The following is a 25,271-nucleotide window of genomic DNA, read 5'->3' as shown; positions in this document are numbered from 1 at the left end:
CGGGGAACTTGGTCCAACCCTTCCTGCCAGCATCTAGAATGGTTGGCAGAATGAGGATGGTGTCACAGAAGCTGTCAGTAGAGCAGTCCTGGCTCCTGTTTACCTTTCTGCAGACCATGTTTTTGCTGAACCTCCCCTTTTCAGGCCCGTGTGTTCATATGATAATTGTGTACCATCAGCTTCTCTTCTAGGTGAGAAGAAATGGTGAACTCTTTCAGGTCCTCCTGGAATGGAGCTCAAACTAACACTTGTGCTCCCTTTGAGAGAGGTCAGTACTTTCTCACTCTCAGAAATGGCTGTCCAGTCTCTTGGAGAGAATAAAAACCCTATTACCACATTTGCCTTATCCAAAGTGTTGATGGTTATGCAATTCTTAGGGCTTGTTGAGATGCATGAGAGATGGGCTGATGGTGCCAAGCTGTGGCCAGAAAACCTCTGTAGTTAGATCTTCCTTCTATACACAATAGGGAAGCCGAACTGCCACTTTCAGGGACTGTGTAAATGATGTCCAACCAGACCCATGCTTCAAATAATGTTCTTTGATTTACAGGAATTGGATGGAGCATGAAGTTTGTCAAAGGAAAAAGAGTTCACTGTAATTAGTTGTAATATTGATACAACAGGCCCTGTAAGCCTCTGGAGAACATGATTCACAGAAATATAGCCATCTCTCTCTGACTAAACACTTGCAACAACACAGTATGATTGAGACTGGTGTTCGAGGTCCAGAGGTTCGAAGGTATTTAAATACATAGTTCCCATTCAGATTAATGAGACTTAGGCACATCAAAGACCTGTGGGATCCTGGGCCAAACAGTATAGTCCTTATGTCCTTTATTATCGGACATTATCAGACCTTGACAACATAACCATATGTTGTGGTTATTGGATTCAGGTCTGATTCCACTAAAGCACCTTGCCTGAAAGAGCAGATGCTTTCAAGAGAACTGTGAATTCATCTTTTTGCTGCCTGCTGCCTGCTACTGAGTTACATAAGCAGAAAATGCACCACAAACTCTTTTATTCCAACATAAATATCCTTAGGCCCTATTGTTTATATTTTTGAATTCTTTCCAGTGGAAAGGCAAATACACACATACATGCACACACAGCCCCATGCAAATACAGAATAGCAGAGAGAAAAATGACACAAATCTCCACTGATAGGAGAGTTTAACCAGGCACTAAGGTTCAGAACTGGACTCTAAATAACCTTCTCCACGATGAAAAGTAGTCCAATGGCTTAGATTTGCTTGTTGGAAAGATGGAATATTTCAAAAGATGAGAGTCTTCTACATAAATCATGTTTGGGGCTGTTTGACTGGAACTATTTCTACCCTCCTGTTGTCTCCTCTGCCCTTGGCACCTGAAATTGTAGCTCCAGCATGGAAAGCTTGAGAAGATGATAGGGTTCTCTTACTGAGCTATGGCCTTCAACAAGGATTCACTCTGAGGTTGAAGCAGCACAACAGCATTGACATTAAGGCATGTTTGGGTGAAACTCCTCAAGGGGAGCACAAGCACATTGCCTATTTGGTGGGCTCATGCCAACGCCTTAACTCTTAGTACAGTAGCTATGCAGCAGAGATTGAGATTCAAGATCTCATTGTTCAAGCCTACACAGTAATAAAAGAAGCTGCACTTCTTTATCAAAAGCAGATTCAGGAAACTGCTGAACTGCTTTTCCCCCTCTCTTCCTAAACCTGAATCCACATTTTCAAGCTTCAAAAGTCCTTAATTTAATCTTTTTCTTGCAGCCCTATTTCAGTCTAGCAGTTAGGGATAAACCTTTTGTTAACTGAAGTGACATGTGTTTCTCACCTACAGCAGCAAGAAAAAACTGCTGAATACTCTCCACATCCTTGTACCCTCAGGTTTTCCCACAGGGTTCCAATATTTGGCTTGAAATGCCTTATATATGTATCAACATTACTCTGGTCACAGAACAATATCACTGCAACCTGAAGCAGCTCTCTTCCAATTCTTAAGCTTTGAAAGTGAGTTTTCTGTCTTCCAGCTTAGTAGCTCCTGGAGGCAGAGAGAATACAGTCAATGAAGATTAGAGTGCGGTTCATCTTACCAAATGTAGAAGACCACTTTGGATAAGAAATGTTGTGTGATTAAAAAGAGTCACAGGAAATAAGCTTCCATATCTAGGCTTGCTTTGGAGACAGCTAGACTGTCATGCACACCCCACTTCGGATTCAGTTCACACACTCTATCATCAGCAGGTAATTGCCTGTATCACAGATGTTTTGTCTAAACTCGGGTACCACCTGCAATACACAGACCATACTAATGAAAAAAACACTGGCAGAGACACTCATTTTTATGAAATGGACTAGGAAGTAGTGAGGCGCATCAAGCAGCACAAGTCGTCCAACTGGAATTGTACAATTGCAGTTCTACTCATCCTAGCATCTTCTATGTGTTGTGCAAAACAGCTACCACAGAGCTTGATCTCCTCCTTCAAACTATTTTTTTGTGCAGGAGCAATGACAGAAGCAGCTGCATTTGGTGAAGAAACATAACACATAAAATTACTACAGTTCATGAAAATTGTAGCAAATCCTTTTGTGCACAACTACAGGCTGCTGACTTGCCAATGAAAAGGAGTGAGAGTGATTCATGGATGCAGCCAGAGGTTTAAAGAGACATTCCTCTGGGAGCAAGCAAAATGTCTCCATTTCATTTCTAGGTTCTGTCCAATGAGAAGCACTTTAACTATTCAGAGATAAAAATGATGTGTTCAAATGGTGGAAGCAGGTGCAAGTGACCAAGGGAGGAATACAGAAATACTATCCAATTGTGCAGGGATGGAGTTAGGAAAGGCAAAGGCAGCCTGGAGTTGAATCTGGCAAAGGAGGTGAAGGTCAGTTAGAAAGAATTCCATGTATACACCAGTAGCAAAAGGAAGACCAGGAAAAACATGGGCCCACTGCTAAATGGGGCATGGGTCCTCGTGACAGAGGACATGGAAAATACCAGTGTATTCAATGCCTTCTTGTGGTGGTTTAGGCCCTGCCGGGGTCTGAGACCACGCGGCCGCTGCCCCTCCCCCACAAAGGGAGTGAAATACAAAGCCCCGGGGCTGAGATAAGGAGAGGTTTAATACAACAGTGCAACAGCAACACAACAAACAACAACAATAGCAATAACAGTAACAGTAATAACAATGAACAGAGCAAGATATCTACCCATACAGCAGTGAGAGAACCGGCTGTGCCAACCCACGCGATCACCGATTCTTCCCGCGCTCTGGCGCCCGGATGTGACGTCAGCATGGTATATGAATAACCCGGCTAGAGCTTCCCCCCACTGCTGGGGAAACTTAACCCTATCCTGGCTAAACCAGGACATAATCCACCCCTTTATTCTATACCATGTGCGTCACATCCAGCTGCCATTTAGCAATTAGCAATAACAAAGAAAAATTAACAAAAGCACAGTATAATTCACGGTGTGTTTTCACCCACAATCGAGTCCCCCTGTGGTACGCATCGGACCTCTCCATCCCCCACCAGGTGCACCCAGGTCCTTGAGCAAAAACAATCCCGTGGATGGGTTTGCCTTTGCCTGGTGCAGGACTAACCCAGACCATTTTTCCTAGTAGATCCCTCATGCGCACCACAGGGACTTTATCCCCATCTACAACACGTGGAAGTTTTGACTGAGCTGGGCCAGCTCGATTGGCAGATCCTCTTGTGCTGACTAACCAAGTGGCCTTTGTCAGATGTGTGTCCCAGTGTTTGAAGGTTCCACCCCCCCATTGCTCTCAATGTAGTTTTTAACAGTCCATTGTAGCACTCGATCTTCCCAGAGGCTGGTGCATGGTAGGGGATGTGGTAGACCCACTCGATGCCGTGTTCTTCTGCCCAGGCATCTATGAGGTTATTTCGGAAGCGAGTCCCATTGTCCAACTCAATCCTCTCTGGGATGCCGTGTCGCCACAGGACTCGCTCTTCAAGGCCCAGGATGGTATTCTGGGCGGTGGCGTGGGACACTGGATAAGTTTCGAGCCATCCAGTGGTTGTTTCCACCATTGTGAGCACGTGGCGCTTACCCTGGCGGGTCTGTGGCAGTGTGATGTAGTCGATCTGCCGGGCCTCTCCATATTTATATTTCATCCATCAATCTTCATTCCGCTGGGGCTTCACCCATTTGGCTTGTTTGATCGCAGCACACGTCTCACATCCGTGGATGATCTCTGCGATGGTGTCAATAGTGAGGTCCACCCCTCGATCTCGAGACCACCTGTATGTTGCATCTCTGCCTTGGTGGTCCAAGGTCTCATGGGCCCACCGGGCTATGAACAGTTCACCTTTATGCTGCCAGTCCAAGTCCACCTGAGCCACTTCGATCTTAGCAGCCTGGTCTGCCTGCTGGTTATGTTGATGTTCATCAGTGGCCCGACTCTTGGGTATATGGGCGTCCACATGGCGCACCTTCACAACGAGGTTCTCCACCGGGCTGCAATATCCTGCCACACTTCAGCGGCCCAGACGGGTCTGCCCTTGTGTTGCCAGTTGTTTTGTTTCCATTGCTGCAACCACATCCACAAGGCACTTGCCACCACCCACGAGTCAGTGTAGAGAAAGAGCCTCGGCCACTTTTCTTGCTCAGCAATCTCCAAAGCCAATTGGGTGGCTTTCACCTCTGCGAACTGGCTCAATTCACCTTGTCCCTCAACAGCTTCAGAGGTTTGTCGTGTGGGATGCCACACTGCAGCCTTCCATCGTCGATGTTTTCCCACAATGTGGCAAGACCCATCAGTGAACAGGGCATATCGTTTCTCCTCCTCTGGCAGCTCGTTATATGGTGGGGCCTCCTCAGCACGTTTCACCTCCTGTTCTGGTGACATCCCAGCATCTTTGCTCTCTGGCCAGTTTATGATCATTTCTACTAATCCTGGGCAGTTGAGGTTCCGTGTTCGAGCCCGTTGTGTTATCAACACAACCCATTTACTCCACGTGGCATCTGTTGCATGATGTGTGGAGGAAACCTTTCCTTTGAACATCCATCCCAGCACCGGCAGTCGGGGTGCCAGGAGGAGCTGTGTCTCAGTGCCGACCACTTCTGAGGCAGCTCAAACTCCTTCGTACGCTGCCACTATCTCCTTCTCAGTCAGTGTATAGTTAGCTTCAGAGCCTTTGTATCCCTGGCTCCAAAAGCCTAGAGGTTGGCCTCGGGATTCCCCAGGTGCTTTCTGCCAAAGGCTCCAGGAAGGGCCATTCTCCCCAGCTGCAGTGTAGAGCATGTTCTTAATCTCCTGCCCTGCCCGGACTGGCCCAAGGGCCACTGCTTGAGTAATCTCCTGCTTAATTTGTTCAAAGGCTTGTTGTTGCTCAGGGCCCCATTTAAACTCATTCTTCTTGGGGTTACGTGGTAGAGAGGGCTCACAATCAGGCTGTAGTTTTGGATGTGCATCCTCCAGAACCCCACAGCGCCCAGGAAAGACTGAGTCTCCTTTTTAGTGGTTGGTGGGGCCATGGCTGTTATCTTGTTTATCACCTCCATTGGGATGTGGCGACGCCCATCTTGCCATTTTATTCCTAGGAACTGAATCTCCCTTCCCAGCCCCTTAACTGTCTGTTGCTTGATGGCAAAACCAGCCTTCAGGAGGATTTCAATTATCTTCTTTCCTTTCTCAAAGACTTCCTCAGCTGTGTCCCCCCATACAATGATACCATCAATGAACTGCAGGTGTTCTGGAGCCCCACGTTGGGCACCAAAAGTTGTGGTGGTTTAGGCCCTGCCGGGGTCTGAGACCACGCAGCCGCTGCCCCTCCCCCACAAAGGGAGTGAAATACAAAGCCCCAGGGCTGAGATAAGGAGAGGTTTAATACAACAGTGCAACAGCAACAGAACAATCAACAACAATAATAATAACAGTAACAGTAATAACAATGAACAGAGCAAGATATCTACCCATACAGCAGTGAGAGAACTGGCTGCGCCAACCCACGCGATCACCGATTCTTCCTGTGCTCTGGCGCCCAGAGGTGACATCAGCATGGTATATGAATAACCCGGCTAGGGCTCCCCCCCCACTGCTGGGGAAACTTAACCCTATCCTGGCTAAACCAGGACACTTCTTTACCTTGGTTCTTACTGGTAAGACTGGTCTTCAGCATCCCAGGCCCCTGATACTGGAAGGAAAGTCTGGAGCAAGGAAGACTTACCCTTGGTGGAGGAGGAGCAGGTTAGAGAAAATTTAGACAGACCAGACATACACATGTCCATGAGAATGTTGGCATGAAACAATGATTGCTGAGGAAGTGGGCTGTTGTCTTTTCAAGGCCCCTCATGGTTGTCCTTGAAAGGTCACATAGGGGGTTTCTGAATACTGGAAGAGAACAAAAGTCACCCCCATCTTTAAGAAAGGCAAGAAGGAAGATCCAGGGAACTATAGGCCAGTCAGCCTCACCTTGATCCCTGGGAAGATGGTGGAGCAAAATAATCCTGGACACCATTTCCAAATACATAAAGAACAAGGTGAAAAGAAGTCAGCATGGGTTTACAAAAGAGAAATCACGCTTAACCAATGTAATATTTTTGTTCAATGAGATCACTGGCTGGGTGAATGAGGGGAGATCAGTGGCTATTTTCTACCTGAATTTAGTATGAGTCCTAAACATTTGCATAGACAAGCTGACAAACTACTTGTTAGATGAGGTAAAAGTGCGGTGAATTGAAAACTGAACAGTTGCACCCAAAGCATTGTGATCCATGGTACAAAGTCCATCTGGAAGCCAGGTATTAGTCGTGTACCACAGGGGTTGGTACTGGGTCCAATACTGTTAACATCTTCATTAATGACCTGGATGATGGGGCAGAGAGCACCCTGAGCAAGTTTGCAGATGATATAAAACTGGGGAGAGATACTAACGTAGCTGTTGGCTGTGCTGCCATTCAGAGGGACCTTGACAGGTCAGAGAAATGGGCAGAGAGGAATCTCATGAAGTTCAACAAAGCAAAAAGTTCTGCACCTTGGAAGGAATAACTCCATACACCAGTAAATGCTGGGGCTCAACTGGCTGGAAAACAGCTTGACAGAGAAGGATCTCGTGGTCCTGGTGGATACTAAGTTGACCCTGAGCCAGCAACATGCCGTTGTGGTAAAGAAGGCTAATGGTATCCTGGATTGCATTAGGAAGAGCGTTGCCAGCACATTGAGGGAAGTTATCTTTCCCCTGTAATAGTTTTGGAGCCTGGCTCTGTTTTGGAGCTGCATGTGACAAAGTGAAGGTCCTAGTGAGTGGTTTGAGGCAATGGCATCATGGAGAAATGTGGGATCTGGCCCTGGTATGTATCAAGACATACATCAAATCAGCAGGGCCAGGATTTAACTATGCATGCTCACACAGTCAAATTTGGGATTGCAATTCCATTCCAGGCAACGAGGTCACTGACATTTCAGGAGGTGCATTTGTCTTCTTCATTCTTCATGCAGCCCTTCTGTCATGCAGGACATGCACAAAAAGGAGAAAGACACTTCCAGTGCCGCTAACTGTAGGTAGCACAGGCCAGTTGTATTTTCTCTGCTTATTGCCTGTGCTCTGCCTGGAAAGCTGTACTTTAGACACAGGCATTTCTTATTCTAAGGAGAAATTATGCTCATTTGTTTTGGTAAGATGTTTACCATCAATTACAATCAGTTTCACACTGCTCTGTTTCCATCCCAGCTGTAGCTTTTTTTTTTTTTTTTTTTTTTTTCAGGGGAGCAGGATGATAGGGAATACAAAGTCCTATGTTTCTATGTTGAGTTGTTGCTGAAATTGAGTCAAGGCATAATGTCTTTCTGAATGTTATATCCTGGGGAGAACAAGCAAATATTGATGCTGTCCTTATGCTGCATTTGTAATATTTGCAAGCTAAAGTAGTTACAGTATATTACTTGAGTTGAAAACCACACATAAGCTTTATTTGTCCTTTAATTAAGTGTTAATTAAAAAACCCCCAACTTTTTCCCCCCTCTTTTTTTTGGGGGGGGGGGTGGGGGGCGTGGGGGGGGGTGGGGGGGGGTGGTGGAATAGAGCAAATGTTCTTTTTTCCAGACTAAAAAGATACAGTATGAAATTATCCAGGTATTCTAAGGTCCCTATGGGTTTTGTAACTCATTGTGTAAGAATAGGGAAAACAATTACTGTTAGATTAACAGAATCTGATGAGACATGAAGTAGCTCAGTGCTAGATTTCTTCATGAATGAAAGGTTGCCTTAGATTTGTAAGTGATTCTTTGCCTGGTATCTATTTATTCATTTCAAATTCATGAATCTTTTAATTCCCTCTTTAGCTGGGGCAGAAACAGAAATTATGAAAAGCTCTTCATTCCCAGCAATGTCCCTCTTATATTTCACATCTATCTAAAACACAGGAGAACTGAGGGACTGTTTTCAAGCAGTTCAGCTTCCAAACAGATGATAATAATAGGCACGGGCTTATTTTTTATATCATCCTCTGATGAGACTGGAGACATTAAAGAGTCCCTCCTGTGGCTGGAGAAAATCCTCTTTCCCTCTTTCAGAAATTACTGATTTGGAGAATGCATAAAAAATACAGTGATTTGGATATCTATTGAGTCTGAAACAAAATTATTTTCTCAGGGTAATGTTAATACCAATTTTCATGTCCAGCTTTGTTGTACAGAACAGACTTACTCCTTCAGAGGACTTTCAGACTGCAAAATTTCACATCAATGCACAATCCTAGCAGACAATCTTTCCCTAACCTTTTATTACAATACTGACATCATCTGGTGAGCTAAGCATAAATTAGACTCTCAGAATGAGTAATCTTCATGCTGCCTGGTTATCATGGCCTTTCATTCATGTATGTCAACGGGCAATGTCTTGGATTCTGGTACCACTTACTAATATTATCACCACAAACTCTTTAAGAAAAACTGTAGTCTGCAGATGGGAAATGTGTCATGCCTGATACTGAATTCTCAGATAGCTGCCACAGAGGAGAAGTACTTAGGACATGAAACTACAGGGTTAACCAAAGATATCCTGGGCACTGAGTAATAAGGCATCCTCACCTGAAATGGATATCCATTTCACAGGAAACAGTGAACTCCTTCACTGGAGAAAGCTCACAAAGCAGTGCTGGGATCAGTCTGAAATGGTTATGCGGGGACACTTAAATTGCTGTGAATGACAGGAAGAGGCCCAGGCCAGGCTGACATTTGCCAAAGTCACCTGTATCTGAGCTGAGCAGTTAGGGCCCCTTAGGATGGTCAGGGGCTTCTGAGCACAGCAAAAGCTTAAAGCGACAACCCTAGTCCTTGGCACATTTTCCTGTATCTCTCACTAGCGTGTGCTGAGCTCCTTCAGCCAGGCTGCAGATACTCACACCCTCATGTTGTGGACTGAGGACCTCCTGCAAGGCTGTTCAGTCATCCTTGACATGGGGCAGAAACTGAAGGAACACTGCAGGATGGCTTTGTGATCAGTAGGGCATTGCAGAATGGGGAGTAAGGCTTTGCATTGCATCTCCTTATAGGTCTTTGTACCAATCTAGGAGTAAGAGGGAACAACTTTTTGCCTCTCAGCGAGGCCCCAAGCCTGCCCCCCAGCAAGGTAGCAACTGTGTCCATGTGCCCAAGTCCAGTCATCTGAAATGTTGTCCAGTCCTGCACCATTAGAAAGTCATTATGCAGATCCATGTGCTTAGAGATATTGCAAATATTGCTCTTCATCTTGGTGCTGCTAAAAGGAACAGCAAATAGTAATTTCTTGTACTTACCAACTCCTAGTGGTCTGAGCAACTTCAGCATTTGTGTCATGGTTTTGACACTTGCTGGTTCTTCATCCATTTCAATAACATGCAGAAACTATCAGGACACAGAGAAAGAACTTGTGTTCTGTTCTTGTCTGGAAGTGTAGTCCCAAACTACCCCCTGCTCCCTTCCTTGCAGAAATGATAAAGGGTTACCCACATAAAGAAGAAGATACATCAGTTAGAATAAAATATTTTCAGTTGGAAGGGACCTACAATGACCATCTAGTCCAACTGTCTGACCAATTCAGGGATGACCAAAAGATAAGGCATGTTATTAAGGGCATTGTCTAAATTCCTCTTAAACAGTGACAAGCTTGGAGCATCAACAACTTCTCTAGGAAGCCTGTTCCAGTGTTTGACCACCCTCCCAATAAAGAAATGTTTCCTAATGTCCAGCCTAAACCTCCCCTGATGCAGTTTTGAATCATTCCCACGCATCTGATCACCGGATACCAGGCAGAAAAGATCAGCACCTCCCTCTCCACTTGCCCTCCTCAGGAAGATGTAAAGAACAATGAAGTTGCCGCTCAGCCTACTTTTCTTCAAACTAGACAAACCCAAAGTCTTAGCCTCATAGGACATTCCTTCTGGCCCTTTCACCAGCATTGTTGGCCTCCTCTGGATTCATTCAAGGACCTTAACATCCTTCTTAAACTGTGGGGCCCAGAACTGCGCACAGTATTCAAGGTGAGGCCCCACCAGCTCTGAATACAGTGGGATAATCACCTCTTTTGACCAGCTGGTTATGCTGTGTTTGATGTATCCCAGGATGTGGTTGTCCCTCTTGGCTGCCAGGGCACACTGCTGACTCCTATTTAGCTTAGTATTAACCAGCACCCCCAGATCTCTTTCTGCAGGGGAGCTCTCCAGCCACTCCTCTCCCAGTTTATACTTGTGTCTGGTGTTCCTCCATCCCAGGTACATAATCCAGCATTTGAACTGTTACGTTTTATCCCATTAATCATTGCCCAATGGTCCAATCTATCTATGTCCCTCTCTAAGGCCTCTTATCCCTCAAGAGAGACAACAGCACCTCCCAGTTTGGTATCAGCAGCAAACCTGCTAATCATGCATTCGACTTCTGTATCCAGATCATTGATAAATATATTGAACAGAACTGGCCCTAGAATTGAACCCTGAGGAACACTGCTTATGACTGGTCACCAGCCAGATGTAGCCCCATTCACTACAACTCCCTGAGCTCTGCCCTTCAGCCAGTTCTTCAGCCAGAGCACCATGATCCTGCTCATCCCACAACTGGACAACTTGTCCAGAAGGATGCTGTGAGGGACAGTATCAAAGGTCTTACAAAAATGCAGAAAAACTACATCCGCTGCCTTCCCTTCATCCCCTAGGTGGGTGAGCTTATCATAGCAGGATATAAAATTAGTTAAATAGAACTTTCCCTTTGTGAACCCGTGTTGACTATGCCTGATGATTACATTATTCTTTAAATGCCTTTCAACAGTACCCAGTATAATCTTCTCCATAATTTTTCCAGGAACCAGATTAGACTAACAGGTCTGTGGTTCCCTGGGTCATCCCTCACATTCTTTTTGTAAATTGTAATAACACTGGCCAGCTTCCAGTCAGCAGGGACTTCCCCAGACTCCCAAGACCTTTGGTAGATTATTGAGAGGCATCCTGCTATAACATCCGCTTGTGCTCCTTCAGTACTCTGGGATGAATCGCATCAGGCCCCATGGACTTGTGAACATTCAGTTGATACAGCTGACAATTTCAGTGTCCACAAATAGAAAGTCACTGTTCCTAAACTCACAGTCCTCCTATTCAGGGGACCAGGCAGCCCAAGGTCTATCAGTATTATTAAAGACTAAGGCAAAAAAAGCATTGAATGACTCTGATTTTTCTTCATCCCTACTAGTCAGATGACCATCTTCAACAAGTTTTCAACAAGTTTCAACAACTAGTTTTTCAACTAGTCAGATGATCATTTTCAACAAGTCCAATGTTTTCGTTAGACCTCTTCTTGCTTTTAGCATACTTTAAAAAGCCCTTCTGACACAACACTAGCCAGTTTCAACTCTGAGATTTGGCCTTTCATGTTTTCTCACTGCATATAGAAACCACAGCTCTGTAATCTTCCTGTGAAGCCTGACCTTACTTCCAGAGATCACACAATTTCTTTTTCCTCTTGAGTTCCATGAGGAGTTTCCTGTTTGGCCAAGCTGGTCTCCTGCCCCACTTGCTTGACTTATGACACAGGGGGATTTGCTTCTAAAAGGTGGTTCTTAAAAGCTGACCAGCACTTGTGGGGTCCTAAGCCCTCAAAAGCAGATTCCCAGGGTACTGTGTTGAATAACTGCCTGAATAGCTTAAAGTTTGCTTCCTGAAGTTTGGAGTAACAACTCTGCTGTCTTTTTTTCTCATTACACTGAAAATTTTAAACTCAAGCACTTCATGATCATTGTGGCCAAGAGAGCCACCTGCCATCACATCCCCTATGAGTCCTTCTCTATTCACAAATAACAAGTCTAGGGCACGTTTCCTAGTTGCTCACTGACAAGAAGTTGCTTACTTGTGACAAGAAGTTATCTCCTACAAACTTTGAGAATTTTCAAGACTTGCTTGTCACAGCAGTATGATATTCCCAGCTGATGTCTGGGAAGTTGAAATCTCCCATAAGGACAAGGGTTACCAATCTGGAAATTTCTCCTAATTGCCTATAGAATCATCAGTGCTTATGACCTGGCTGGGCAATGGGTAGTAAACAGCCAGTACCACATCTCCTTTGTTTTCCATCCCCCTATCCTCACCCAGAGTCTCTCAATCACATCGTCACTAACTGTAAGGGCTGTACAATCAAACCTTTGCCTTACATACAGTGGGACACCTCCACCTCGCCTGCCCTGCCTATCCCTCCTGAACAGCCTGTAGCCCTCCATCCCAGCACTCCAATTGTGGAACTCATTCCACCAAGTCTCACTGCTACCAATGATAGTGTAGCTCTGGGAACTGACCAATGCTTCTAGTTCATCCAGTTTGTTTCTCATACTGCATCCATATTAGAAAATAAACATTGTGGAAAGTTGGTACTTCTTAATGATTAAAAATAGGCAGGATTATCAAAAGAGAACTGCTGTTAATACTAGTATAGTTATTTGCTATAGTTGATGCTAATCTCAAGCTTCTCACAACACAGTTTTATTCCAGGAAGCTCTTGGAAATATGACCAACTGTACCCTGATTTTATGTCTCTTTGTCACAAGTGTTTTGACTGTAAATTGTACAACCGTGTGTTGCTTACTTATTTAATCTACCCAGCTGCTTGGGTTTTGTCCACAGGTTTCTGTATCCTGAACTGAACTGTCAAAATAATCTTTACCAATATACCTATATTCCCTTCCCAGCTTACTGGTGCTGGAGAATATAAGTTGTCTTTGTACCCACCAGGTTAGCCAATCTGAGCTCAGTTAATGGTCTGAGAAAGAAAAATTCCAAATTTCAGGATTATTTCCAGTGAAAAGTACCCACTCTTCATATATTAAAATGGAAAAGACAGCTGAAGAGTGCTGGTTCAAAAATCAGCAGAAGCCTTCACGACAGCCAACAGTTTCTTAGGATGTAAGCAAACATACTGCTGTCTTGAGCAAGAGTGTTAATCAATCATGCCCAGCAGTAGATACTGACTTCAAACCATAGAGGTAGGAGAACTGAATTTATAACTGCAATGGTAAGCATCGAAGTTCTGGTCAGCAAGGCAAGACCAGTTAGTTATATTTCGGTTTCTATAGGCAGAGGGGTTTTACCCATAGCTGAAAAGCATGGTTTTGTACTTCAGCCAAACGAACCTAATAATGAGCTGCTGCTGAAAGAGGTGCTAATAATCACTCCACCTCAGCTCCTTGATTTGCTCCCTTCTGTCAAACCAAGTGATTATGTGCTATGAGAGCTAGTGAATGAAGTAGAAATCTTCATTTCTTTTAAAACACAGACTTGATTTCCCACAGACTGGCTACTGGAACTGACTCCCATAAAGGTGTACAGCCCTAACTGTGTGTCCATTCAAAGGTGACGCCACCAAGACAGATTGATAAACTCTAAGAAATCTGTACACCAGGGATAGTTTGTGCTATGAGAGCAGCCGGGCTCCTTTCACAACCTCAGGGTCTTATCAGGAAAATGTAGAGGACAGGAGAATAAATCAGTGTTCTTGACAGTATATTGAAATTGGTAGTATATCAGTTCATATGATAACCCTAGACTGTACCACATATTGGGCTTCCCTGAGCTTGTTTTGTCTGTGTGTCTATGGGTATTATCCCCTGTTCAAAAGGACTCTCATATCTGTTCTGTCTGTTTGCAGATGTACCCTCAGCATGCCAGACCACACGGAATGACAAGTATAAGCCCTGAGGTATGTATCCTCCTATTCCAACTATGCATGATTACCTCTTGAATAATAAGTTGACAGATACAAATGAAAAAAAGGTAAGTATTATAGGAGATAATATCCCCCCTACTGTGACTTGCCACCTTTCTCCTATCATGTGTCTAGATGATGTTGTTCTTAAAATGCAGAGCAAAACCACAGAAGTGGGGCTGGTCAGAATCTTGACAACTATTCAAACATTTCAAAGCTTTAACTGTCAGTATCCCAGGTACTCTGAAAAACATGCTGCAGGACTAGACTTGATTTTAAAGATTATGGAAGGATCAGACAAATATCTGGGTGACATCTGGGCGCTTTGAGAAATGTAAGTGGTGGTATTAGCATCATCTCAGGCAGGACAGGGCAGATTACTTTCCTTATCTATCATTTTTCACGCTGGGATAATACTGCTATCATCTTAGCAGCAGAAAGATAATCTATTTTTTACACATTTTAATAACAGTATTGTCTCTTTTCCTTGCAGTATGAATACACATTGCCTGTCCATCCTCTGCCACTGCCATTTCAGCAGACACCACTTCAATCCCAGCAACCTAAGTTACAAGCACAAAACCCATTGCTGCAGCGCACCCTGCAGACTGGCAAGCAATTCCGAGCCCAGTACAATGAAGCACAGCCACTAGTCCTACAGGAGCAGACATTTCACCAAGAAGAACTTTCAGGGGTCCAGCCACAGCTGCCAGCTGCCAGAAGTCAATGGCATGTAGTTTTCATGTATGCAGGCTCACTGAAATTTGGTCCGTTCTTTTGGCTTGACAAGTCTCTGGACAGGTTCTGTGCTATGGGTAGTTTGCCAGACTCGTTCCTGCACTTTGACTCACTGAAATAAGACAGCATTTATTTCCATTGGGAATGGTAGTGGCCAGATTCTTACCACAGCTGGAAATGGTAGGGCAGTGGCAGTGTTTATCTCTTCATCTCCACCCTTTATGGTACCAGTTCAGTCTGGAGAAAGTGTAATGAACATCAGTGGGAATAAGGGAATACTTTTGCTGGTGACGTTCAACATGTGATTCAGGACAGAATATATCCTCTGAGATCTTCAACTGGAGCAGTTTATGGTCATTTGACTCAGAAAACTGGCTCTCCAAGATGAATATAGACAGATTCTTAGGCTGCCTTCTTTAATAGAAACCCACTGATAATTTGAGGGTTGTGTAGGTTTGGTTCTTGCCCAGTGCAATACCAGACCTATATGCTACAGATAAAGGCTGACCTCCAATACCCCTTTCCCTGTGAAATCTGATATTTTTGTCTACAAAGAATGGTACTTCAGATGCAATGTCATAGCATAATATTATGTATCTTTGTGCTATCAGCCTCAAAATAAACACTGTTGCCACATGGGTTTATTTCAGGAAATAATGCAAGTGCTAAAGAAGACCTAGTGTGCTTGAAAGCTGATGTATTTTTCCAGCTTTTTCAGTTGCTCTAGTAACAGATATTACCTTTTTTTTTTTTTTCCTACAAACTATGCCTTATTTTTTTTCCTTACTTTCATTGTTATTGAAAATGTACAAAGAACAGCAGGAGATTGTTTGAAGGAAGATTAGGTAGCCAAAGTGCTCTCTTCATATACATATGTTCTTCAGCCAGGCCAAATACATTCCCTGATGCAAGGTGTCATTTAACATTTCTTCTTTTTTGCTGACTGTTAGCTGATTCTCTCTCTGTTCAGCAAGTCTTGGTCTTTTTCAAGTATGTACACTGACTGTTTTTTTCTAAAGTAATGCAGCTACCAGCACCAAAATATTCGGGGCATTTGGGTCCAAGGTGAGCATAGATTTTAATGTATAGCTTTCTCAGACACTGTACCACAATTACGTTTATACCAAAGTTTTGTGGCAACTCTTGGTTCAACTAAATTGTCATATTATCAGTCAGAACTAAGCATCAGCTGAGGAGATGTCATTTTTTGTGAAAACAGTAAGTCAGAAAAGTATGTGTCTGTGTAAAAAATCTATTTGTAAAGGCATAAATTCTCTTCAAGTGCCTCAGTGATGTTTCCAGTCGCACCTACACGAACGGTGTAGGCAGACACATATTTGCTATGTTTGCCCTGGCTGATGGTGAGATACAAACCAGCTCTCTTTCATGAGCTGAATAGTCACATTCAGTGTATGTGCAGCTCTGAGCTAATGCATTTAAATGGCTTTGGCCTGCAGCCAGCAGGGCACACAAGTGAAGCAGATGTAACCATCTATACTTGTCTGTGCCCCCAAAAGTCACTGGTCATTCTTTCCATCTTTGATGGCATTGAACACTTGTTAACATCAACAAATTATTCTTTTCTTTTTGCTCTTGATGTACCCAACTTCATATCAATTAGTCAAGCAAGGGGAAGCACAACAGGCCCTAAAACAACCAGTTAGTTATTTCCCATGTCTTACTCTCCAATTCTTTCTGCTTTTACTCAGTTGCATCAGCTTAATTCACTGATTATTACTTTTTGTTTTATCTGGCTTTACCTTCAGCAGGGTAAAGCTCTCCTATGCAGCAATCCAAGGGGTAAATTTATTTCAATTTTTCTCACCCTCAGACAACTATCCTTTCAGTGGACATTGCTGAAGGTAGAATTCAGCTTGAACTGAAAAGCTGATGTATTCAAAACCATGCCACAGACCTTTATATACTCCCCTTGTTCAATAATGGCCACTGGGCTCTGTGTCTAGCAAAATTTGTTTTAAAATGTGTTTCAAAATCTGCCAGAATGCCTTTTTCATTCATTTTCCCTCTAAAAGAATAATTTTATTCAGTGGTGTTACACTTGCCTTGCTTGACTCATGCGCTACTGTCTTTTTATCAGGGTGTCCCTGAAAGACTTGACATGGGGAGTTCTGAAGAAATACAGGTGAGTTATATCTGGGTCTATTCCATTAAAAGGAACATCTGGCTCTAAGAGATCATAAGGCAAGATAGCCTGGACTTTTTGACCGTAAATTCCAGTGAAACTGTTCTGTGTATTCAGTCTTCTTTCAATCACAACCAAGGGCTTCACAATCTTTGCAACACATATTTGTGTAGAGGTTACTGTAAGCTTAATGTACCTTAAGTTAGATCACAGATGTTCTCATTGCAAGACTTCCTTACACTATGGAAGCAGGAGGCAGAGAACAAATGTAAAAAAGAATTAAAGTCCTGCAGTCTGGTCATGGAAGAAGAAGGTGTGATAACTCAAAAACTTTGTATCTTTTCGAGTGGATACTGTCTTGGAAAAGGACCAGAGAAAATTAATAATCATGACTTTAAAAGGCACACTCAGATGGTAATTTTCTTCCTCAAGCCTAAAGTCCACAGTGGAGGGCCATTTCCCATTTCAAGAACCAGGTGTTCACTGATAACAGAAGATGGCAGGCACTGGTGGTACATTTAGTCACAGGATAAAGACTTGCTGGCTGATCTGTGTAGCACCTGCTTCTGAAGGGTGTCACCCCAGTACCAGCCTCTATATCACAAGTGGCTATGGAGACTAGCTAGTCTTCTGCCTAGGCTTGCCAATAGCAGTGGTCTGCACACATTGATGAGGAGCTGAGGAAATAACACAGTCCTTTCAACCTGCTTTTTCTCAGGGAGACAGAGTGGGTGAACCAGTCCCTCATGCTGAGCTTCCCATTTTTATTGGCATTTATAGTGGATTAGGAAGGCGCCCCCAAAACCCAGCCCTCCAGGGAGATGTCAAAACTGAAGATTACTCACCAGCCACAGGACAAAAGATGCTATTGCACAGAGCTGTCAATCAGATGTAGGAAGGTTCTTCACCTCCTGGGGCCTTCCTATCAGACATGGGGAATGATGTCCATCTTCCAGATGGGATGCTGGTGGGCCACAGTGAGTCTGTGACACTTGCTGAAAGCAATTTGCCAAGCAACCCTATGCATCCAGCAGGTTGGAGCAGAGGGATTCTTGAGGAAACATGCACCACTGCCAGGACAGAAGGAACTCAGAAGGAACTCAGTTTCCCCCTGGCAGCCTTGTAACCTTCATTTTTATAGGCCAGTCCCTCTGGAGGTCCAGAAGGAAGTGAATATGTATCCTACCTTGTACTCTGATGCTCTGCATACACCCCAATCAGGAAATGAAACCCAGCGGTTACTGATCACGTGGGGTGTAAAGTTCTTCCAAGAACTGTGAAGTGCTCTGCTTGTGTACGATACATGTGTTTTCTCTGCATGATGCACTGGCAAAGGAGATCTAGTAACCTGTTTTTCTGGAGATGCAATAAAGCGTTAATTATATTAACCAATGAATACAGCTATGGAAATTCTAGCGCAAAGGTTTTTCTTTCTGTATTATTTGGGAGAGGGGAAAAAATATGATTAACTGAATTTTTTTAATGCAGTGAATTACTGTATATTTCCTCTTCATGCTGCTGTATGTACTCAACTTTTCCTGTTAAATGTCTCCTGGGTAGCAAGCAGAAATGCATCTTAAGCGACAAATGCTTTTGTGACATCCTTTTGTATTGGGAGTCTGTGTCTCTCCATGGGTGATGTTGGGTATTATCTGAGAACAAGGTAGTGCTTAAGTAATAAAGATTTATCCCACCATGCATTTTGCTGTTGCTTTTTGAAAAAAAAAACCCTCACAAAACAAACCACTTCTCCTGAATGTGAGAACATTAGATGGAAGATATGACATGATGTTCCAGATATCCAAGAAATGCTGCCTTTGCTTTCAAAAACACACAGCTGAATCTTCAAGATAGTCTTCAGTCAAAGAGATCTATACCAGACTTTTGACTTCCAATTTGCCAGAGTTCTGTCCAGACTGAGAGGTGAGCTGTGCAGGCACAGTGTAGCTTGCTGTGTATACATGCTGCATGTCAGGGCAAGGCTTCTGCCACAGCTGTGTTCAAGCTCAGAGAGACAGCAACCAGAGCAGTATTGCCAGTGTGGAGTTTAATCCATTACATCCATCGCATCCTTTCAGAGTGGTTTGCATCAAAAGTGAAATGAGGTAGAAAGTCAAAGCATTTTTGATATGGAAAAAACAGATTAGGAAGGAGCACTAGCAATGTGTATTTACATCTGGGGAGAATAGCTTCAAGTCCCAGGGACACACATTACTTCTATGACTGATAACTGCTGTCTATGCCACATTACTGGAGGTAAAGAGCAGAGGTGTTTATGGGTCCTAGAGACTTCTCTGGGACATTGGAGAAATATGCTCCTTTCACAATAAACGGTCTATCTCAAGGCCTCTGTTCCTCATGGCTCTTCAGACTCTCTCATGACAGATATGTCAAGGTATTTCAGCCCACTGTCAACTGGGGCATGTAGGGGCACATGACTCTTATTTATGGGATGAGGGTGACATGCAGTGCGCAAGTGCCAGTATGAAATACATATCTTGTGTTGCTTGTGTTGCACAATGGCTTACTCTGAATTTCTGCCCAGAAGAAGTAGGAGAAGCACATGGGTGAGACTGGGAAAGCCTGAGGATTGAGACTTGCAGAGTTACTGAGGAAGAGAAGGTGGAAGGGTAAAGAGGAATGTAACTACACCAGCAAAGAGAAAGTCCAAGGTGAGGAATTTGCTAGTAAGTAAAGCAAAGTGGGGATAAAGAGAGCAGGGATGGGGAGAGGGCACCAGAAATAACATAGGTTCAGTTTTCCCAGCCCAGTCAAACTTTATTACCTTCAGGCAAGGTAGGAGATGTTCTCCTCAGCCTGGCTGAAAGTGGCAGAAGGCTCAGCTACATCTGTCCCTGGATAGTGTGAGAAAAGAATATATTGAATGTTAACCACACTGGTGGCTCTGTTGCTGCTATTGGGAGCTACTGGGTTGTTTCATACGTCTAGATCATAGCAAACAATGGTCTTAGCAAGCTCTAAGTCACAAGGACTTTGCACTTCTGCAGCTTTTCATAATCTATTTGAACTTCATTCAAGCATTTCTAAACCAATGCATTGGATCAATCAAAAAATATGTAACAATTGTGTAATATGAGCCTATCTTTTGGGTATTTCTTCTCATCTAACACTTTTCAGAGCACTTGGGCAGTCTTACAGCAGTTTGTCTGGTTATCATACCCATTCATCATAGGGGAGTTCTTTTATCCTCAAGTTATGGGTGTACAAATTAAAATTCAAAGGGACTTGCTCAAGTGCTTTCAGGTAAATGACAAGAAACAAGGAAGGTGAAAAGAAACAAGGGTGTGAGCTCCAGGATTTAGCCTACAACTTATGTTCTAATCATTTTTGATCACGTTCTGGAAAGAACCAATATGTAATTATCTTTCTCTACCCATTTCTAGAGAGAGGAAGAGCTACTAGAAGAAGGCAATATGGCGATTTATTGTGCTTTCATTTCCCAGCAGCTCAGCCCTGCAAGGTCGTCAGCGTACACTGCTTTTGGAAGTTAATATTTATTGAAAACACTTGCTTTATTCCATGGTTAGGAATGTCCAACAAACTTGGAGAAGGAGATGAGGAATCTGGGACTTCTTTTGGATCATTTATCACACTGAAGACTTTCCAGAGAGGACCTAAGTGAAAGCAAGGCCCAGCAAAGAAGTTCCTTATGGAGAGAGCAGAAAGGATCAAATTTGACAGAAGAGGAGAACAGCCAACAGAAAGAGTTTTTTCAGAGGAACAGAGCAGGAGACGAGGTACACAGAGCTTAAAAAGCATTCAAGAGGAGGTATAAAAATGAATGCATCATGTAGTTATTGCTCCTGCCGAAGAGTGGCATAGAACAAGACAGCATGGTATGGCAGTTCTAAAGACACAGACGGTACCATTTTGCACAAGTCAGTGCACTAATTTACTCCTTACCACCTTCCATCAGATATACTCTCTGTGATCTACTTCATTGTTCCTCCTTGACTGTTTTAAGCATTTCCTTACATTTTCCTCGCCACTTGTTACCTTGCATTTGCATGGCAGAAGAACTTTCAAAGTACCTGCTTGAAAATACCACAGTCCCTGGTAATCCTGCAATTTTTTGTAATCTCAACTGCTAGATTTGCACAGCAATCTGCTAGATCTGTAAATGTGGCTTGTTATAGCACAAGCTCCCTCCCTCCACCCCAGACTGTTTCACATTCTCTGAGCAGATTTCCTCTCTTCTCCCAGATATGGGATCTCACTCACCATCAGCTGCACTATAATTTTAGGGCAGTGTTATCTTTTAGTATGGGCAGTAGATCAAGCACAGCTTTTCCCACTTGAGCTTTATGAGCCCACACTTCAGGGAACCACAATAGCTGTGAGCAATTGGACCTACTTTGCTAGTAAAGATCTCCCAGCACAGTCAGTCACTCAACCGCTCTTTTTTTCAGAAAGCACTAACACTCAGCTGTAGGCAAAGTTAAAACACCACATATAGTTCCCTGTCCTTGTTTTCTCAGTGCTCCTGACCTTTCTCTGTCCAGGACTTCTCTTTCACCATGTCATCTCCCCAGATCATGAACAAAATATGGGACTCATTCATCCTTTATTCTCTCTAGTCCAATTTACAGGGAACTGGCTGGAGAACCCCATCTTTTCACAGATGCCAGATACCTTTATCAGGTGATTCCCTGACTGGTTTCAGCAAATTCTGCCTGGGTAGCAGCTGTCTGGATACCAGAAATGCTTCTTCTGAAAGAACATATTTGTTGCCTTGGTCATGCATGACAGCTGTATAAGTCTGTGAATCAAATGCAGCTTTGTGATATACATACTTACAGATTACCCATTTCTTATACCCAGTAAATGCCTTTGGGATGAAGTTAAACCCTTGAGGTAGGGTGAGATGAAGTTTGAGATTAAACAGGTAAACTGGTTAAACATGTAAACTGTTTCATGAAAACAGTCAGAAAATCTTTGCCTTAATCTAAAAGATTCTCCATAGGTAACAAAATAATGACCTGGGAGGTATCTTTTGCCAGTGGTACATGGATTTTTTTTAAAGGTGACCCTTGTGGATACCAAAGGACTTTGGATATTGTCTATCCATTGATTTAGTGGGCTTCAAGTATTGAAACACATTAGAAGCCAAAGGCCTTACAAGACTCTGGCAGTCAGTTAGGCCATAACGGTTTTACTGAAATAGTTTCCCAAATAAATCCTGAGTATCAGCAAGTTCTGGGGGAACTACTTTGTTCTGGAAGTGAATGAAGATAAGTGGGTGTAAGTATTTGTGAGAATCTCTGTGCAAATAATGAGTTCAATGTGATTAATCTATGTATAAATTGCTTTTAGACCCTTCAGATTGTTTTTTCTGAGAAGACACATCTGGAATTTTGTTCATCTGAAATGAATCATGAGGACAGACAGTGAGGACTGTCTGTTGTTTCTTTAGGTAAGAGAGCACTAGAAAAGAGCATCAGCATTTCAAAGAGACTGTCACAGTGGTAACACAGACAAACAGCCTGTTTGGAGCACATCTCTCATCTGCTCCTGGATTTCAGATGATTGTGATCAAAGTGTTGCCAAAAATAAGGTTAGAAAGCACTCACAAGGTCATCTCATCTATCTATCTTCTGCTCTATCTTCTTGACTTCAGTTGTACCTATTCCACTTTCCACAGATGCTGTCTAGACTATTCTTAATGACTTCCTCCAATGGAGACATCATGAAATCCTCCTCTTAATGTGTAGTTTGACATTGCCGCAAGTTAAAATCACTGCTTGTTCCTTTTGTCTCAGGAGACCATCATAGTCTCTTTTTTCATGCAGGAAAGTTTATCTAGATGAAGCTTATTTCTGTGCACTGCCTGTAAGATAAACAGCCCTGGTCCTTTCACTCTTGCTTTCTAAGCCATGTGTTCTTGACTTCTGAAGAGCCACACTGACCTCCTCAAAGAGATGTTGCTCAAGGAATTGTGTAGTGCCCAAGACAAGGCACAGTAACTCATCTAGTCCCTGCTGGTGCTGGCCTGTTTTGTAGAAAGCACACATGTTCCTACTATGTCTGTGTGGCATAACACAGAGCTAAGATGTTCCTGCAGAAATTCCCCAGCCAGCTCAGCAGTCCTTGTCCAAGCCACAGTCTAGGCTTTCAGGCGTCATCCCAACCTCCCCATTGTGCAAGACCAGCACTGCACACCTAGTTCACTGGCCCTGGGATCATACTATAACTTTGACTTTCCAATTAGAGCTATATCTCCTTTTCAAAGTTTCTCTCAGTACTCCACCTGGCATCTGGAATGACAGTGGGGGTCTTAAGCCCAGAAACAATTTTATCTCTTTTATAAAACCAACACAAAACAAAACAAAAAAACAGAGCTGCATCATGAAGATTGGTGTGAGTGCACAGGAATGAGTCCTTTTGCTGTCTCCCTTGCCTGGGTATGCAAGGTTAATCCAACTGCTTCCTGTGGGGCAGAAAAGATTTCTTCCAGAACAAAATGCCAAAATGCCAGACACTTCTGCTTTTTTTTAAGTACCTTCCAGCAAGGATCATCTGCTAGCACCACCTGGACATCATGAGTTCAATCAATTTCCTCTGTTAAAGGTAAACTTAGCTGTCGGAAAAGGGGCAGATCCCTTTTCTATTTGTAGCTAACATTGCACTTTGCCGTTGACCGTAATCTGTGATAGAAAGTCTGTTTGGTTTCACCTCTCCTTCCCCATGCTCCCCTCTTTCAGGGAGAATTTAAATGGTATCATTTGTAAAAGTATTTGGAAAGATAAGCCTTCACTCCCCACCACTCATTTGTATTATGGAGTGTCCCCACCCCCAAAGTCATGGAACAAAGAAATTACAATGTATTTTTTCTTTAATAATTGGAGACCTCCTTTCAAGGGGACTTCCTATCTGTGGTACTCTGTTGCTTGACTTTGACGGCATCATGAGCAGCTCACAACTCTCATTGCCCTACAATACTCCCAGGGGTTTGGGAAGGGCATGGAGGATGTCTGGAGGCTGTTCTGAGTGAAAGGTTTGGATACATCCTTTGGTACCTATGTTGCAGAGGGTTCCCAGGGACTTAGTGATGCTTGAAGCAGTCACAGGAGAAAAGTGTGGGCTGTATTCAAAACACCCACAATCAGTGTCCCATTTAGATATTATGTTTACCTTTCTCCTATCAGAACACAGGAAGGTGGGATTTGGCAGCCATCAAGAGCAGAGGATCTAGATCATTCTGTATCAGTTTGGATTTCAGCAGTATGGATGGCTCTGGCAACAGTTTTAAGCTGTTATCTAATGAGGCTCAGTGGTACCCTGTAGACTCCTGCTACTCTCAAGGGGTGGGATACGTGACTGAGAGTGCTGAACTAGCAGAAACATAACTGCAGCTATTTCACAGAGTGTCAATTTTAGTTTAAGTACAAAAAGCTGACGCATTTGGCCTTATACTGATGAAACACATTGATGTTCATGCAGTGGTAAGCACTTCTAGAAGTGATACAGCCTAAATGATGTAACTTAGTGGTTTTCCACACAGGAGTCTGTGGCAGACTGGGGAATTAAAGAGGGCCAATACCCCCACTGCTTGTCTCCAAAGATTTGACAGGTCTCTGCTGTGGGAAATTAATGCACCTGTAAGATGTTCAGCATCCCAGACTGAGTCCTTGCCTGCCTGCAAAATTCTGAGACAGAATCAATTACTGCTTGAAGCTAATTTTATGGGAACTGTGACTCAAGTCATGCACACCTAGTATGTTCACTGTAGGGGTGGGAATCCCAGTATTTACTCTGTCAGAAAGGCCTTTGCAAAATATCGATGTACAGATTTTAACACAGACCACAAAACTTTGGTGTAAGGTGTTTTTTGGTCTTTCAGAAATTGTTGAGTCTGTAGAAGGTTGCCTCCCCAGACCACCTGTGATTCTTGTGCCTTGAGAGGTTTGCAGATCCATGTAGACAATTTGCCCTGAGTCACCAACTCAAACAGGTAAGCAGAAAGGGACACAGCAGGGGCGGGTAGGCAGATTTCCTTACAAAACAAAGAAAAACTGTGGAAACAGCAAAAGAAAAGACAATAAATGCCTAAGTCAGACTTACAACACTTGCAACAAAGCCTCACCATTCAAAGGGAAGAGTGGTGACAAAACAAGATGGTTAAATACACTCTGCTGACCTCTCCATATCTACCATCTTTCATTAGCTTTCAGCAGCATTCTGGCCTAACTCTTGTTAGAC

General features: G+C 43.4%; 1 protein-coding gene across 1 annotated transcript in view; it reads left to right on the top strand.

The window, feature by feature from the left end:
- Positions 1-15,029, top strand: part of AMBN (ameloblastin) — a 42,307-nt gene extending 27,278 nt beyond the window's left edge. Inside the window, exons 2-3 of the mRNA XM_074813662.1 lie at positions 14,114-14,164; positions 14,664-15,029. Coding sequence (XP_074669763.1) covers positions 14,114-14,164; positions 14,664-15,029 — 417 coding nt within the window. The remainder of the gene's footprint in view (positions 1-14,113; positions 14,165-14,663) is intronic.
- The last annotated feature ends 10,242 nt before the right edge of the window (positions 15,030-25,271 follow it).

Source organism: Strix aluco, chromosome Z (genome assembly GCF_031877795.1).
Source record: "Strix aluco isolate bStrAlu1 chromosome Z, bStrAlu1.hap1, whole genome shotgun sequence".
In the NCBI taxonomy this organism is placed as follows: Eukaryota; Metazoa; Chordata; class Aves; order Strigiformes; family Strigidae; genus Strix; species Strix aluco.
This window is presented reverse-complemented; position numbering and strand designations above follow the sequence as displayed.